Genomic DNA, 17,982 nt, shown 5'->3' with positions numbered 1-17,982 from the left:
TTTACGCGTTCGAATTGTTGATTCTACGCCTTCCTGGCAATGTCTGACTATCTTGAGTGGCGTCAGAAAAATTACCGAGGCTCGTTGCACCGCAGAACTTCGCGTGAGTAATGTGACATGTGGCGATTCCTTTAGGGTGGACGCCGTAGTATGTATGCTAAAGCCTGATTCGCATGACGAGATTTCGCTCCGTGGGACCCACTCCGATTCGACTAAGGGAAAATCAGCTTGCATTTTTGGAGCGACCTCCCCCACAGCCCTTCCTACGGCTTCCCCCTCCGCCGTTCAAAATGGCCGCTGCTCGAACTTGACAAGCCCACCAACGCCTCAGCTGACTGATCTTTCCGACGAAAAGTGACAACTGTCACTGGCTAGCTGGAGCAATAACGCCCGAGCACAGGCCGGGCGAAATTATACCGACGACGGCGCCCATCTCACAAATAACGGAGACGTCCGCGTTCGGCACCGTCACATACCTTCCGGCCACCTCGAATCGGCGGGGCACGGACAGCAATTGCCAGCGGTGGAGTTCAGATTTCTGGTACGACTTTAATAAACACAGAGGTACCAAACCATGCCTTGCACGGTCGTCGCCTAATCTCTTGCTTTATTTCACGGGAAAACGCCGCGGGAATGCAGTGTAAAAAGGTAAACAATCATTGGCTGCAGAATGAACAGGCCAATGCTTGCGTCTGCCTCCAGTGTTTCTGTCGTTCTCTTTCTTGCTATTCCTCTCACGATCACAGATGTCAGCGCTTACGATTTACCACGCTCCACAGATCCAGCTTTGTATCCCTGATCTACGCGAGGTAGAAACGTTCGAGCCGCCAGAATTCCGCGTAAACAACCGACGCACCCGAAAAAATCCAACTCGACGACCCGATCGTGGCCCGACCGGTCCGCCGACCTCGCCAACCTCGCCGCGCATGTGCACTGCCGATTTAGAAGGAAATCACGTGGGCCGCTCTGTCAACTTCCAGAAAGATCTGTGAAATCCCGCAAAGCAAGTTCGGCGGGGTTTGAGGCGCTCCGTGGAGCGGGCGTTGCCAGAGATCTCCAAACGGAAGATGACCAGCTCGAGCCAGATCTGCGAGCGGAATATGCGCGCTCCAAATGAAGAGCTTTTGGAGCGCTCGAGATCTGCGAGCGGAATTCATCATTAGTTGGATGTTTTCGCTCGCGATTTTAGATGGAAGGGCAATGGCAAATCGATGAACCAAAAGGCTATACACATGCCTAATTTTATATCACCACAATTTTTATAGTTTCAAGACTAAATTCAACTCACTGTTTTTCCCACGTGCATTGAATACGCAAAGCAAGGGAAATAACGGAGTGAACCCAACAGTTTTCTTCTGTGAATGGTTGTAGGTATTATTTATAATAATTAATAAACCATGAGGGTAATTCGTTCCTACTGAAATCGTTTAATTTAATCAGAAAATTGTACTATTCCAGCAAAATGTGCCCCTTCTTCTCCCACAAGTTGCTTGGCATTTTATCTGGAACAGGTGAAGGAGTGGAATTGGTTGCTTAAAGGATACGTGCCTGACAAAGTTTAAAAATTCTTCTCGCTATATATTATTTGTGATTTGTGTTTGAGAGGTAGCGTCTTTGATATTACCGTTTCTGTTTTCTTGATAGCGCATCTTACACTACAGGTTTGTTATATGTGCTGTCATTTAAATTTTATTTGCTTTATAGATACTGCCCTTCACATTCCACAACTAAAATTCCTTTTGATTCTAGTTATTTTGGATCAATAAATATTGCTTTAGTGGTGTCTCATATATGCTTTTCGTGAAGATTACGGCTGCATGTTAACCTATGGCGACGTAACTTTCTTTCTAAATAAATAGCCAGAACTTCGGGTCTGTTGAAAGTGGTTCTTACTTTAATGCATTTCTGAAAATATAAGGCGATGTACTTTCTTCATATTTTCCTGAGTTAATAGCGACTTCCATAATTTTGTTTCATAGCCGCCGAACGCAGTGGCATCTCAAGAAGAACGTGTTTGACTGGTATATCAAACGTACACTCCAAAATTAAGTTGCATTTATTGTCCTTCAAATGTGAATTGGCGTGGTATGACAAGGGTGATTTCAGAAGTTGAAAGTGCCTAGTAGACGACGGTGCCGACCGGGCGGTGCACGAAGTGTCCCCCTCGACTCTGGTGCACGGAACTGTGAGAGCCGGTCACAACTGGGGCGTGGTGCACCTCGGATTGGTGGTAGGTGCTGTGGATAAAAAAGACATTTAAATGTATAGGTCTTAGAAATTAATCAGTCTTCGTTTAGAAACTTAGCCTCATATCATGCGCTATTATGTCGGACGTCTGGAATTGTGAAAGTTTAATATTTTTGAAGCTCTAATCTGGCAAATGCTGCATTATTGTGAACATATCAATTACTGTTTTCCGGCTATAATTGTCTTTCGTTTCGACCTTTCAATTTTCAAAATGAGCGAATAGAGCGCTCGATGCAGCCTTGGACCGACGTAGGTTTGCACAACAGCACTTTTCTGCTGTCTGCTGCTCAATAACTTTTCAAGACACCAGTATTGCGCAATTTAAACGCTGCTTTTTTACCACAGTAATTTCACGAATAAAATTGTGATAGCAGGCCACAATTGTACTTGAAATTTAGGTCTATTTTAATACCCTATGGAGTAATTGTCCCAAAAGCACTTATTCGGATGCGGTCCCTGTTTTCCAAGAGAACAAGGGGAACTCACCCGAAGAAGGGGTCGTGCTTGGTGACGGTGGTCTTAGGGTGAACAAGCTTCTGCTGGCTGATGGTGTAACCATGGGCGTGGGGTGGCACGTAGGCCAGCTCACTGTGGTGCTCCAGAACCGGCTGACGCACCACGGTGGTGGCCACGGGGACGTGGACGGCGGCGGCGTGGTAAGCATAGGGTGCCACGTAGCCCGCCTTGCAGCACGCCGCCAGTAGGACGAGGCAGGGCACGAGGGCGGCCTGCAAGGACCGGATGAAACAAGCTTTAGTTTGAGGCAATACGTAGAAATATGTGGACGCCAAATTTGAGAGCCTTGTTTGGAGCGCATACCGAAGCTTAGCTCCCGCGTCCTATCTGCCAAGAACGACCATGGCTTGGTGGTGCGGAGTAGACAAATGCGTTCAGACCTCGATCACCATCAGAGGCCATAGCTATTGCTGTTAGTTAATATCATCTATAATTCGGAGGTAACCAACGCAAACTTGCGTGGAATCGAGGGCACTGTATTTATGCTGAGAAACATGTATCATCATAATTATAATTAACAATCTTTAGTTCACCAGCAGGTAGTAACCGGGCTGGAGCCGAAAACGAGTGGAATAACTGGCAGCGAAGAGCAGTACAGTACCTCTCCGTAAGTGGTCTCGCAGACGTGCCTCAAAATTATTCACACAAAGGGGAAGACTTAAATTAAACCAGAGCACTCCTGTTTTTTAAGCGAAGGTACTTTTTTTTAACTATTTTTTTTAAGTTGTATTGCGTTACACATAAAACTATGCTTTCCGCGCTAATCAGAGCGCTTGGTGACTGAATACACTTTTTTTTTAATCCCTGAAATCGCAGCGTGCAAACTGCGTACTCACGAAGGTGTTCATGCTGTCTGTGGGCGGAGATGCTTCTAGTGACTCTCTCGAGTGAAGATTTTGCTACGTCCTGGGAGCGGGAGTCCTTTTATTGGTGTCAGATCGGAAAAACGGAACCCCTGTCGTAAACAGGTGTGGTCTTATATCGCAAATTGTCCAGCCCACATTTCTGTCACGGTGCCGCGAAAGCACTCATCGTGTTTCCCGGTGATGTCCTTGAAAGCGGTCAGCTGCTAAAGCGGCGTTTACTGATAGCACTGAGTCTGTTTGTCCAAGGCGCCACATCAGGGTGTAGAACACGGAACTTGCTTTGCGTGAGACGACTGCAAGCCGCGACGGGTGCGCCTCGAAGGAAAACCCATGCCTTTCCTGTGCACCGCTTCCTTTGTTTAGGGAAAATTCCTCTGTTCTGGAGGGGTTAAAGCTTGTTTGCAATAAAAGCAATTCTACTGTGTCTATTGTGTAAGCAATGTTAAAAAAATGGAGGAACGATTTTGTGTGTATGTCATCAGAAAACCAGCTCTCAGTCTTCAGACAAATTCTGATTTACACGCAAACGCGCTTGCTCGCTATTGTTGCGGACAGGGCGTGCTCTTGAATAGTTGTGCAGTTCAAAAGCTATTTCAGCTGCACATCCTTCGTTCTGTTGTCTGCATGACCTTACAGACACAATCTGAAGCATTTAAGTGAAGAACTATTTGTATAATTTTTGATCAGAGGAATGAATACCCCATATTATGCGTGTTTTCTTATGCGCCTTTGTTTCCCTGAATTTTTCATATTTTCCTGTTAGCAAGAGCCTGCAGGATTCGTTCTTGATCATTGGGGTATACACTTTAAAATGCTGATCTCTTTAACATACTGCTTAATTTTTTTTTTGTTTAATCGTAATACACAATATTTACTGAAGCGACCATGATTTTGATCAAGGTCTCCAGACCTCACTCTAGAGAAACACCTAACTTGGTACAAATATGGTAACCATATTGGCCTAACTTGTGCCTAGTGAAAATTTGCTCCAAGGCGCCAGTACACTGCAATAAAAAGGGCAGTAGTATTTGGTCCCTCCGGGACTAAATACCACTGCCGTTAGCATTTAATTCTGGAGTTAAACTCCAGGACTAACATTTGCACCCTTGCATTTAGACCACTAGGACTAAATATTTCGGCCTTACATTTAGATACCTGGGACCAAATATTGCGCCTTTGCATTTAGATTCATGGAACAAAATGACGCGCCAGATTATTTAGACCCTTGAGGCTAAATGTCGAGCCCTTGCATTTGGGTTACTGAAACTGGAAGCATATACGTTACATTTGTACCCGAGGCACTAAATTTTTAACCTGTGATTTTAGTCTGCTTCGACTAAAAAGTTCTACCCCGCAAGTCGTGCCCCATTGAATGAATGTGATCTGCAGATATATGCTGGTTGCCCAGTGTGCTGCGACCTCAGAAACAAGACATTGGAGCTCAAATTGAGTGTTCCTTCATTGTCTTGTAATTATACAAGAAAGAAAAACGTGCCCATTTTTTTCTCACCCCCCCCCCCCTCCCCACACCATGTTCTTTCTGTTGGGCAAACTGCATTCACAACGCTGAGGTACAAAGCTACATTCAATCACAAGGTTGTTTCTAAGTAACACGTATAGCGGAAGTGCCAAGTTATACATGATGCAGCGCATACAAAAAACGGCTTCAAAAGCAAGCATGTCTCTTACAAAGAAGCATGGAAAACCGGGCCAGCTACAGGATACAACCAGCTGTTTACGAAAAATATATCTGGAGGCGCCGCTTGCAACCAAGGAGAAGAGAGAATCTACCTGGCAGCTACGACGCGCATGGTGTCCACATATATCTATCTATAGCATCCTCTATACTGACAAAGCCTGGGCGATCGCCACAAAAAGCGGCTGCGGAAATTGAAAAAGGAGAGCGGCAGACAAAGGATGAGAGGAGAGCCACGTGACGGGCGCCCCACTGCGGCGAGACGCCGAAACATTCTTCTACCGAGAGATGGAATGTCCGCTGGTCCTCGCGTTCCTTGCCCTAAAGCTTGGGGGATCGGTGGCCGAGTGGTCTAGCGCACACCGGGGATACGTCGTTAGGCTTTCGAGGCGAGCAGACGTATCGCAATGAGCTCCGTCGGAGCGGTATCAACGGCCGCTAATAGCCGTGGTTTCAAGGGCGAACGCAGCAGCGAGTACTACAGGATTATCATGCCCCCGATCCCGGCGGGCGAGCATCTGCTAATTCTGTCTTTTTGCACGCCGATATCGGAGCAAGGCCGTACCGGATCGAAGATTTCAAGGCCGGGCTGCAGAACGCAGGAGTGCTCAAGGACATAGCTGCGTTTGGTTCATTTCAGATGAACCACGTATGGCTGGCGACCCTGAAGACACCCGCTGCCCACAAGAAGTTGGCTGACGTTAAAGCCTTCGAAGTTAAAAGGAGGCAGTGCATCATCCTCGACCCCGACCGGGCGGAAGTGCGAATCAAGTTGCATTGGATTCCGTTTTACCTGCCCAACGACTGCGTAAAGCGAGCCCTGGAACCTTTCGGCAAAGTCAAGGAAGTTTCCCGAGAGACCTGGCGCGTCGGCGGATTCGAGGGAGTCCAGTCGACCACGAGGACGGCGAGACTAACCCTAAAAGAGGGCGTCACCATTGAGCACCTGCCGCATCAGCTCCGGCTCGTTGGCTGCACTGCGCTGGTCCTGGCGCCAGGACGGGCGCCGCTCTGCCTTCGGTGCCGCAAGACCGGCCACATACGGAAGGAGTGTCGTGTGCCCCGATATGAAGGCTGCCGACGCTTCGGGCACACTAGAAGCGAGTGTATCAGGACATACGCCGACGTGGCTCACGCGGGGGCGGAAGAAGACCTCGCGGAACACATCATGGACCAGGTCGAGGCGGAAGCGGCGACGGCAGAAGCCGGAGGGACCACCATCAACCCCGAACCTCGGGGTCAGGGTGGAACATCCGCAAGTACTTCTTCAGCCCAACCCCAGATACCCCCAGCTGAGGTGAAAACCCAAGCGAACGTCACTGCAACGCAAGAAACGGCAGGCAGCGGGCCTACTCACCCTCTGCCGCCCCGAGAACCCGACGCAAAGAAGACGAACACCGGGCACACCGGGCGTCAGTAGCCCCCGCCCAAAAGGCGGACCGCGAGGACGACGGCGTCCAAATGGAGGCCGTGGACGGCTCTGCCAAGCGGCCTCTCCCGCCATCAGCTACACCGGACGACGAGCACCCAGCGGGGCTCCAGAACACGGTGCTCGAAAGGTGGAGAACGGTCATGTCCAAGAGGGGCAAACACCAAGGAGGAAGGCCTCGAACCTCGGTGGAGGTCAAGCCTCGGGAAGAACCGCGGTGAGGCGTCCGGAAAAAAGAACACTAGGGTTGTGAGTGGGTTTTTTCTTTGTCAGAGTGACAGTGTAGTTGCACGGTTTTTGCTTTAATCTCCGCAAATTTTAATATAGCCCTCATATTTGCCACCCTCAATATACGTAGTTTAAATTCGAGGAAGAAGCAGTACCAGTTGCAACGCTTGTTATCTGACGCGAATCCGGATTTTCTTGCAGTGCAAGAAACTAAAATGGAAAGTGATAATGACATTGCGATTGCGCTAAAGCCTTTTCTTTTCAAATATGAAGTGTGCGTGAGTCAGGCGGTTGGTTTTTCGGCGGGATGTTTCCTTTTTCTGAAAAAATCCATCAACCTTTCGAACTTACATGTGACTACAGATGATCGCGGACGTTTTATTTTATGCAATTTTAATTTGGCAAGTGTTCAATGGCGGGTTATATATGTATACGCACCGAATAATGCGGGAGACAGAGAACAGTTTTTTCGGTTTCTACACAGTTACGTATACTGTGACAGAACAGTTGTTCTGATGGGTGATTTTAACTGTGTTTGCGATGAGAACGATAAGTCCTTGCAGACAGCGATAAGCAATAGCAGCGTGAGCGTTTTGAGAGACATGGTAATCTCTTGTGGCCTGGATGACGTAGGCGGATCGTGCGCACCAACGGATAGTCTGCGCTACACCCATTTTCAAGCTTCTTCCCACGCTCGTCTTGACCGTATTTATTTCTCGTGTGACCTATTACAACAAGTGCGTGAGCATAGCGTCCAACCAGTTTTTTTCTCGGACCATTGCCTCGTAAGCTTTAAGATAGGAAAAAAAGAAAGCGCAGCCTCAAAGTTCAATTGGAGCCTCTGAAAGATCAACAGAACACTACTTGAGGACGAAAAGTTCGTTGATACTGTAGACGGACTACTGCGTGACGTTAGCAAAAGGGGCGGCGAATTAGGCGAAATGTGGGAAGTATTAAAAGAGGAAGTGAAATTGGTAGCGATCGAAAGATCGAGCAACATTCTTTTTCAACGCAGGAAGCGCGAAAAACAACTAAAACGGAACCTGCAAGCACTTCACCGCTTAGAGAGCCAAAACCAGGAACAAGCATGGAAGATATACGAAACATTAAAGCAGAGCTAGACAAAATATACCAAGAGAAGTACAATGGGGCAGTAATACGTTCACGGTCTGAGAAGTACCTATTGGAGGAGCAGCCCACCAAGCGAGCTTTGTCCGATGAAAAGAAATATGCGTTGTTTAAGGAAATTCGTGAAATTGAGGTTAATGGGGCAATAAGCAGGGATAAAGAGGTCATTCAGCAAGGCTTTGTCGACTATTATAATGAGCTCTTTGGCGAATGGTCGCCTCCTAAAGGTTTTCAATATCTAGATGACTTCCTTGCTGTCATGCCCCAACTAAGTGAGGACGCGAAAACATGGCTAGAAGGAGACATAACCGTAGGAGAGATCGAGCTAGTCATTGATTCGTTAGCGCGACAGAAAACGCCGGTGCCCGATGGCCTGTGCGCGGAATTTTATCAATGTTTCAGAAAATCTGTCAGCCCCTTACTTCTTTCGGTATTTCAAGAAGCCTACATGAAGCATAAATTGCCACGTTCATTTTCTGAGACCCATACAATTTTTATACCGAAGTCGGACGTCGAAGTCAAAAAACGCAGTGTAACAGGCTATAGGCCTATTTCGTTGTGCAACACAGACTATAAAATATTTACAAAAGTCCTCACGCGCCGCCTTCAGAAAGTCATCGTTGACCTTATTGGAGATCACCAAACTTGTGGCATACAAGGGAGGTCTATGCAAACGAACATACACGTAGCAAGGAGTATTTTAGAAACAGTTGGGGGTATCCGCGTGGCCAAGATTCAGTTGGATTTCGAAAAAGCTTTCGATAGGGTTCGGCACGACGTGCTGAAGCGGATTTTATCACACGTAAATGTCGCGGATGTAATTTTGGAAGGCGTGACCATGGCTTATGATAACTGTGGTACAAGACTGGTAATGAACAATTCTTTATCAAGACGCATAGAAGTCAAGACATCGGTGCGACAGGGCTGTCCTTTGTCGCCTCTGCTTTTCTCACTATACTTAGAACCATTTTGCCTGAAAATTGCAGCCTGCAAAAGTATTCGAGGCTTCACCTTAAACACGGTGGAAGTTAAAGAATCAGCATACGCGGACGATGTTGCCGATTTTTGCAGTGATTAAGAAAGCATAGAGGAAACTGTGAAGATCACAAATGAGTATTGTGATGCCACAGGAGCCGCGGTCAACTGGGGGAAGTGTTGCGGGTTCTGGCACGGTAAATGGACCTCAAAGCCATTGTCTCTTGCAAGAATTGACTGGACAAGCACTCCAACCACCTATCTCGGGGTGCCGTTACAACACTACAAGGACAGCACACCCTATTGGACCGAAGTTTTGGAAAATTTAAAATCAAAGACCGCCACGTGGGTTACTCGGGATATATCTATTTTCACCCCTGCCACGGTATGCAACATCTTCCTCATCGCGAAGCTATGGTACGTTTTACAGGTTCTGGCATGTAAACGCATAAGCATCCAAAAGTTTCAGACTTTTTGCCACTTTTATATGGAAATCCAGCTGGGAGAGGATGCGAAGAGACAACCTCTTTCGCCGCGTCAAGACCGGGGGACTGGGACTCACGCACTTGTACGTTAGAAAACTGGTTTCACGTTTCTGTTTTCTGCGTGATCAGAACCACCTGTTTCTGCGCACTGTTATCCAGATGAAACTAGCTAATTCTCAGCCCGCCATGTTAGTCACCAGTCATTGTGGTAAACCTCTGAGTCTGGTCAGATTTTTGAAAGAAGTGAATGATGCTGCCTTAATTTTACAATCGCGATTTTCTCTGGAATACCTTAACAGCGTCAAAAAAAAAAAGAAGTTGTCAAGGGATTTAGTTGAAATTATTTTTCCCACGCCCCTGTATTGCTCAGTTTATAGCCATTGTCCTGGACAAGATGTGTTGTGTCCCGCCAAAAAGATGGCTGTCCCGCCCGTTGTCAAATCACTTTTCTTTAAACCTCATAGCGGTACATTGCCTGTCAAACCATGGTTGGAGGAAAAGGGTATTTTTGTTCCTTGGTCGATTGATTGTCTCCTGTACAAGACGCCAGAAACAATAGAGCACATTTTCATTTATTGTTGGCATGCGGTCTTCTTTTGGGACATACTACAGAGAACGTTGAAAAAGGACTTGTTTATAACGCACGAAACAATTCGTTTCCTTCCAGTCGATAAAGGGGACAAGGTCCCCTATGATATGTTTATAGTCCTGGGTCTGTTTAGTCTATGGAAAACCCGAATGGAACTGCGTCATGCAGACCTGCACGTTAAACAGGCACGTTTTCATTATATTGATGTGGTAACTCAGGTCCAGTCTGTGTACTGCAGGACTCCTGACACAGCGCCTGACTGGGCACACTTGTTTGAATTGTGTAAAAATATGAAGGACTTTTAGTTAGCCCATGAGTTTTTGGGCGGTTTGTATGAATATTGACATCGCATTTGTATGCTACACATTGTGTCCAATAAAAAAAAATGAAAGCCGTTTACAACTCCCTGTAACACCGAATGGGAGCGCAGCTCTTGAGGAGGAGGAGGGAAGGGTACTGAGGGTTACCTGTTCTCGGGGCGGGGGGGGGGGGGGGGGGGTCATGGGACCTTGGGGGGTCACGTAACCCCCACAAAAACTTTTCCGCTAGATGGAATTTTTTCCGCTAAATCTAGCGGGGAAACTTTTCCGCTAGATTTAGCGCGGAATTTTTTACGCTAAATCAAGCGGGGAAATTTTTCCGCTAGATTTAGCGGGATAATTTTTCCGCTACTTAGAGGGGCATTTTCCGCTAAATCTAGCGGGGAAATTTTTCCGCTAGATTTAGCGGGGAAATTTTTCCGCTAGATTTAGCGGGGAATATTTACCGCTAGATTTAGCGGGGAATTTTTCCCGCTAGATTTTTCCGCTAGATTTAGCGGAGAAATTTTTCCGCAAGATTTAGCGGGGAAATTTTTCCGCTACATTTAGCGGGGAATTTTTCCCGCTAAATTTAGCGGGGAAATTTTTCCGCTAGATATAGCGGGGAATGTTTTCTGCTAAATCTAGCGGGGAAATTTTTCCGCTAAATCTAGCGGGGAAATTTTTCCGCTAGATTTAGCGGGGAAATTGTTCCGCTAGATTTAGCGGGAAAATTTTTCTGCTAGATTGAGCGGGGAATATTTTCCGCTAGATTTAGCGGGGAATTGTTCCCGTTAGATTTTTCCGATAGATTTAGCGGAGAAATTTTTCCGCTAGATTTAGCGGGGAAATTTTTTCGCTACATTTAGCGGGGAATTTTTCCGGCTAGATTTAGCGGGAAATTTTTTCGCTAGATTTAGCGGGGAATTTTTTCCGCTAAATCTAGCGGAGAAAATTTTTACGCTAGATTTAGCAGAAAAAATTTTCCTCTAAGTCTAGCGGGGAAATTTTTCTGCTAGATTTAGCGGGGAAATTTACCCATAATGCACCGCGCGGTTACGCCGACGGCGACGGCGACGCCGACAGCGCTCAAACCGGAAACGGGCCCCTAAAAGCTGCGCTCTAAAAAAAAAAAAAAAAAAGGTCTAGCGCACACCAGCTCGGAGCACGTGGAGCTAAAGCTCGCGCTGCAGAACTCAGGGATCCTGGGTTCGAGCCCCACCCCTGCCCGTTTCAATCTGGATGAGCATCGTACCGGCGTGCGGTCGTGTATCACTACTGCGTGATGCACGTTAAAGAGCCCAGGCTAGCGGCTGTACCGCACTGGCTAAATTTTTTATCTACAGCTGGGAGACTCGTCGCCCCTGTGAGGCAGACTAAGTTCTAGGCTGTATAAACACACACACAACCCAATTTTTTTTTTTTTTTTTTTGCCCTAAAGCTTCTTTTTTCGTCCGGATTGAAAAAGCATGTTTCGGGTCCTGGCCTCTGCAAAAGCTGCGCGCTGACGTCGAGCTTCCCCGTGAAATGCTCTCTGCTACCATATCCTCACGTTCGAAATCTACAACCGGGCACTCTATGGCTTCGTCGTCGAACTGCCATGATTTGTGAATATAGAGGAGGCTATGATCGATCTTACACCAATGTAGCGTGAGGAAATAGCCCACGCAGCGCGCCGTTTATTGTTCAGATGAAAGCGCGTTTCATGACCCCCTTATACGCGTTATTGTTTACGGTCAACATACTGAGTTTGTAAAATGTTCCCCTTTAGAGCTCTAAATCGTGACTTCGACGGATGAAACGGGAGGATAAAGTAGCTTTCTAACACTAGAATTAGATATTTTAAGAAAGTTTCTTGCGCATTTGAACGTGACCGGTTGATGCTCCCACACCCAAAAATAACAGTGGAATTAATTTAGGGTGAACTTCAGAAGTCAATAAATGTTAACTGCAAGAACGTTTAAGCTGAAATACCGTGCGCGCTCTTGTGAAAGTGTTTATATGCTAACAGTTTGCCCCCAAAATTATTTCAGATGGAGTAATAGGAGTAGAGGGTTGAAGGTATGTTGAAGTTTCAATAAGGGTGGTGTATATTTTTAGTTTGACATTTGAGAAATAAAACCGTTTGGTGTCACACATTCTTCGAAAACCAAGTATATGTAACACTGTTCTGACTACTTGGCAAACAATTTCACTGTTTCGTTTAACAAATCCTTATGAAACCAAAAAAATATTTCACCGAATTAAAAAAAAAAAGATAGAATCTACACAGATTAGGAACCAATGAACATGTCAGAAATTTTAGATGCATTTCATTAATGTACTTATGCACCAGAATAACTTTATCGAAGTTGTGATGACTTCCAACTCGGTTCATGATACAGCTGTGAACAGTGTACAAGTTACAATGACTGGGAAGGTGCAGACGGAACATGCAGTGCACGTCAACTGAATATTTTATTATTATCGTTGTTCATTGCATATTCAGTTAAAGTCCAGCGCATCTCTGCTCTGCATCACACTCATCTTTGTTATCAGTGCGCTGTTCCTATGTGTATCGTTGGAGCACGTTATTATAGTAAACAGAGCACAGATTTTCATTTTAACAACTTTTTTGTTTTATATGAAATTCTCACGAATTGTGTTCTAGTGTGTCCAATGACTGTACATGTCGACGTTCTTTCTTATTTAAACTGGCGCTAGCGATATTGAAAATGAGGTGGACAGTTTGTTTTAGATTTCTCGGGAATAGTTGATGCTGTGAACTATGACTTCTTATTTCATAAACTTTGGTCACGTTTACTTGACAGTGAAAGAATGGCTTAGCGAAGAGACTATATTTAAGCAAGCGACAGCAATGTGTTGTAATAAATGGCAAAGCATTTGTTTTGCAAGTGTCACTTCTCGTGTTCCCGGGGCTCCGTTCTCGGTTCGTTTTTTTTGTTTGTTTTGTTCTGTGCTTGTTTATGTACACAATATCATAATTACATCATTTTATGACGCCCTTTTCAGATAAATGTATTAATTACAGAAGAAATATTCAGGAATTTTAACAATTCGCGTATTGATATTAACAAGTTTTTTGTTTAATGGCATAACTGAAAGGGGATGAACTTTAATGTTAATTGGTGTTTACATATACAATTTTCGAGAATCAAAAGTTCACGTTCGTACTTGTACTATCATGGGCACTGTTAGCTGTAACACGGCGGCGGGGGCCGTCCCGTACCCCCAGCGCCGCCACGCAGGCACCGTCCAAAACTCCGGGCTTCCGCCGCGTGGCGGACTCGCTCTCCCGCCTGCGAGCCAGGGTGTCTAACCGAAGAGTTTATAGGTTCGGTTCCGCTCGGGTTCACGGCTTTCGGTTCAGCTCCGATTGAGTTCAGGGGAGCAAAAAATAACGGTTCGAACCGGTTCGAAAAGGTTCGAATCGGTTTTAACCGCAAAATTGTGAATATATTTTTGTGCGTTTTTTTTGTTTTTTTTTTTGGCAATAGGCACTATTTCAAAGTGAAACAGTATCTATATAGCTCTTTTATCATTTGTAAAATCCCCTTAAACTTCCAGGTAAAAAAATATATTGTGTTATTTAATTTCAATAAAACAGTGTAAGAAAATGTATATGAATATTTATGACTCAACGTTTATTTTTTTTACCAACAGTCGCGTACATTTTACCTGAGCGTAAAGGTTATCAGTTGGGTAGGTCACCTAAAAAACTCGTTAAAGCTACAACTTTGTTTCGGAGTATTAAAAGTCGAATCTTGCCGCCCAGGTAGCACGCTAGAGGAATGCCCAACTTGGGCAAAGGTCTGGCAAACATAAGGGCCCAACTTTGGCGCAGTTAGGTTTTTGCACCATGGCACTCATCAGTGCCAAAGTACGGTGCCTAACCATAGCCTTAGTTGGGCGATCCTAGGGCATGCCAAAGTTTGGCTCTTCTCTGTTACGCCAGAGGAGTGCTAAAGTTGGTGCCAGGATTATTTGCCGATGACTGTCTTGTTTACACATATATCAAAACTAGCAAGGATCAAACTAATCTGGACAGAGCTCTACAGAAAATTCGGTCGTGGTGTCAAGAATGGGGATGGTAATTAATATTGACAAAACTGTACTTCTAAGGATATCAAATAAAACGAATACATTCTACCTTATGTATATACAGTTAGCGGGTCTCCTTTAAGAGAAGTGAATAGCTATAAATATTTGGGTGTAACTATCGAAAATAACTTAAAATGGGGGAGCCACGTTAACAACATCTGCTATTCAGCTAAGCGTACATTAGGATACTTTAAAGTATTTTAGATATGCGACTATGAGTGCCAAGCTGATGGTCTACAAAACAGTCATACGACCAGTATTAGAGTACGCAAATGTAATATGGGACCCCCATAACAGAATAACATTCAGAAATTTGGGAACGTGCAAAGACTTTCACCTCGGTATATACTCTCCAGATATAGACGAACCGACATTGTCACTGGCATGTTAAAACAACTTGACCTTGCACCTCTTTCCGAGCGGCGCAGGAATGCTAGACTAAAGTATATTTTTATGGTGTATCATGGTTTTTTAAACATTGACTACACCCTGTATTTGAAACCCCGTATAACTTGCATTCTAAGAAATAGCCATTCTAAAATGATCCAGCCTTTTCAAAGCAAGGTTAATGTATCTCACTGTTCTCTCTTTCCTAAAATAATAAATGAATGGAATCTTCTACCACAGGAAATTGTAAACTCAAGTTCCCCTACAGAGTTTTTAAATATTTTGAAGCGCTTGCAGAACTACTTTGTTCATTGCTACTATTGAGTGGTGCATGCCGTTTGCTAGTTTAATAATGTTGTCTTCGTAATATGATCGCAAATTATACTTGTTGATGCGGTGCTTTTCGTTTTGATGCTGCTGTTTATTTCTGCGCATTTCTACACTCTCCTGTAATGTATGCGGTGTTCTTGTTTTGCTGCTGTTGTTTATTACCGTACATTTTTTTACCCTCTTCTGTAATGACCCCAAGAGGGGTTAATAATATCTTGAAATAAATAAATAAATACTTAAGCCCCATAACTGCCATAGTAAATCCTAATCTGGGAATTCGGGGCATACCAAGGTTTGGCGTTTCTCTGGTCCGCCACAAGAGCGCCAAAGTTGGTGCCATACTTGAGCCATAACTGTCATAGCAAATCCTATTCTGAGAATTCGGGGCATGCCAAGGTTTGCCGTTTCTCTGGTCCGCCAGAGGAGCGCCAAAGTTGGTGCTATATTTCAGCCATAACTGCCACAGCAACGCCTAATTTTGGTATCTGGGACGTGCCAAAGTTTGGCTATTCTCTGGTGCGCCACAGGAGTGCCGAAGTAGTGCCATGGTAGAGCCATAACTGCCAAAACAACGCCTAATTTGGGTATTTGGGACATGCCAAAGTTTGGCTTTTCTCGGGTCCGCCACAGCAGTGGCAAAGTAGTGCCATACTTGAGCCACAACTGCCAGAGCAATGTCTAATTTGGGTATTTCGGACATGATAAAGTTTGGCGCTGCTCTGGTTCGCCAGAGGAGCGCCAAAGTTGGTGCCATACTTGAGCCATAACTGCCGTAGTAAATCATAATCTGGGAATTCGGGGCATGCCAAGGTTTGGCATTTCTCTGGTCCGCCAGAGGAGTGCCAAAGTTGGTGCCATAATTCACACATAAAAGCCAGAGCAATGCCTAATTTCGGTATTTCGGACGTGCAAAAGTTTGGCTTTTCTCTGGTCCGCCACAGAAGTGTCGAAGTAGTGCCATACTTGAGCCATAACTACCAGAGCAACGCCTAATTTGGGTATTTTGGACACGCCAAAGTTGGGCGTTTCTCTGGTATACCACAGGAGTGCCGAAGTAGTGCCATACTTGAGCCATAACTACCAAAGCAACACCTAATTTCGGTATTTCGGCAACGCCGAGTTCGGATTTTTTCTGGTCCGCCACAGTTGTGCCAAAGTAAGTGCCAGACTTAAGCCGTAACTGCCGCAGTAAATCTTAATTTGGCGATTCAGGACATGACGAAGTTTGGCTCTTCCCTGGCTATCCACTGAAGTGCAAAATAAGTGCCAAAAGTGGCATAGAAAGCCGAGAGGCCTGCCCAAGTTTTGAATATCTCTGGTGTGTCACAGAAGTGCTCTTTGTCGCGTCCGAAAAGGGAATTAAATTAAATAAGCGTTGGAACACGATGGTAAGATGTCATCCCCTCCGTTCCCAAGCAGCACGGCAATATTTTGCAGCATCCTGCCAGTGCCGGCCGAAAGTCGGTTCCAATATCGCTCAACTGTCCAGTTTTGCACCACCGTTTGATATCCGGCAGGTATTGCCGTACAGCTGTTTCGCCCCGGCCTAGCGTCCGTGCAATATTGTGCAAATGCTCCACGATGCGTCTGCTCCGTATTGGCCGAACGTCGCGGAAGTATGTGTATGTTGCATATCATTTGTTGAATATTAAATCACATATACAGACAAACAAATTTTTTTTCGATCGCTCCCAGAAGTTTATTAAACCACTATCATTACACACAGTCTATTCTCGACATATTTACAAAGGTCACACTTCTTTGTAAAACCAAAAGCAAACTATAAAATAGAATTAACCCTGTCCTCATGCCAAGCAAAACTCATCACACAAAAAACCGCGGAGATTGAGAGGAAAGCAGGACTACTATCAGAAGCAAGCTTGCAGTGTACTTATTAATAAAAGAGCGTTATCATATAATCCTTTATAGATGCATAGTCCAACTCAGGCACCCCACAAACACACCCGAGAAAGAAGGTTGCGCACATTGAACTGACGTCTCGTCGGTGGCGAAGAGCAGTTTTTCTCGAAGCGTGTCGAACAAACACATCACAAGAATTCCACGAACTCCGATGAAAAAAAAAAAGTCTCTTACCGAAAGATTGGCATGGACGTATTCCGACCATTTACGACGAAAAAAAAAACGGCCGCGTCTGCAACGTATGAAACCAACAGGACACTGAAGACCGCAGTTCGAAAACTGGACCTACGTGGCCCGCCTATTTCTATAACTAGGCAAACGGCGAGAACAACAGATCCAGAGATCCCATCAGGGTGACAGAGAAAGTCACGTGACAAATTTTCGTCCAAACGTTTTTGTCCTACGCGTCCTGCGTAGAGAGGTCACGCCGGGTCACGCGTTTCGCTCCACCCTTTTGGTTTGCTTAAAGCGACTGTCGCGCTCGATGACATCCACACGAAGACACAAAAGCAGGTGGGGAGGATTCGCAAAAGGCGAGGTCGAAGGGGAAACAACAACGCATAAAAGGAAAGGCCGCTTCTGCCGGTGACCTTGTCGCTTGCCTAGTCTGTCAGCGTTCGGCTTCCATTGTGGGCCTCAGAAAGATAATCTCCTTTCTTGAGAGCGAAATGGAAGGGGTGCTTATGTTTTGCGGGCTTGTCGTCATCCGATAGGTCTCAATTATTGATCTCCTTACTCGCTCGCAGTGGCCTCCCATGGCTGTCGTGCCGGTGAAATTAGTAGCGC

The 17,982-nt window shown here is 45.5% G+C and overlaps 1 protein-coding gene across 1 annotated transcript; it reads right to left on the bottom strand.

Annotated features, from left to right (window-relative positions):
• Window positions 1-2,119: 2,119 nt before the first annotated feature.
• Window positions 2,120-3,611, bottom strand: LOC120840076. The gene is made up of 3 exons (XM_040210512.1): window positions 3,600-3,611; window positions 2,734-2,975; window positions 2,120-2,237 (listed from the first exon to the last, which is right to left on the bottom strand). Exons 1-3 carry the CDS (start codon window positions 3,609-3,611, stop codon window positions 2,120-2,122), a joined length of 372 nt encoding a protein of 123 aa, XP_040066446.1.
• Between the last annotated feature and the right edge of the window lie 14,371 nt (window positions 3,612-17,982).

The sequence above is a fragment of the Ixodes scapularis genome, unplaced genomic scaffold (genome assembly GCF_016920785.2).
Source record: "Ixodes scapularis isolate PalLabHiFi unplaced genomic scaffold, ASM1692078v2 PGA_scaffold6__148_contigs__length_123643588, whole genome shotgun sequence".
Lineage (NCBI taxonomy): Eukaryota > Metazoa > Arthropoda > Arachnida > Ixodida > Ixodidae > Ixodes > Ixodes scapularis.
Note: the sequence above shows the minus strand (reverse complement) of the source record. Positions and strands in the feature narration are given on the sequence as shown.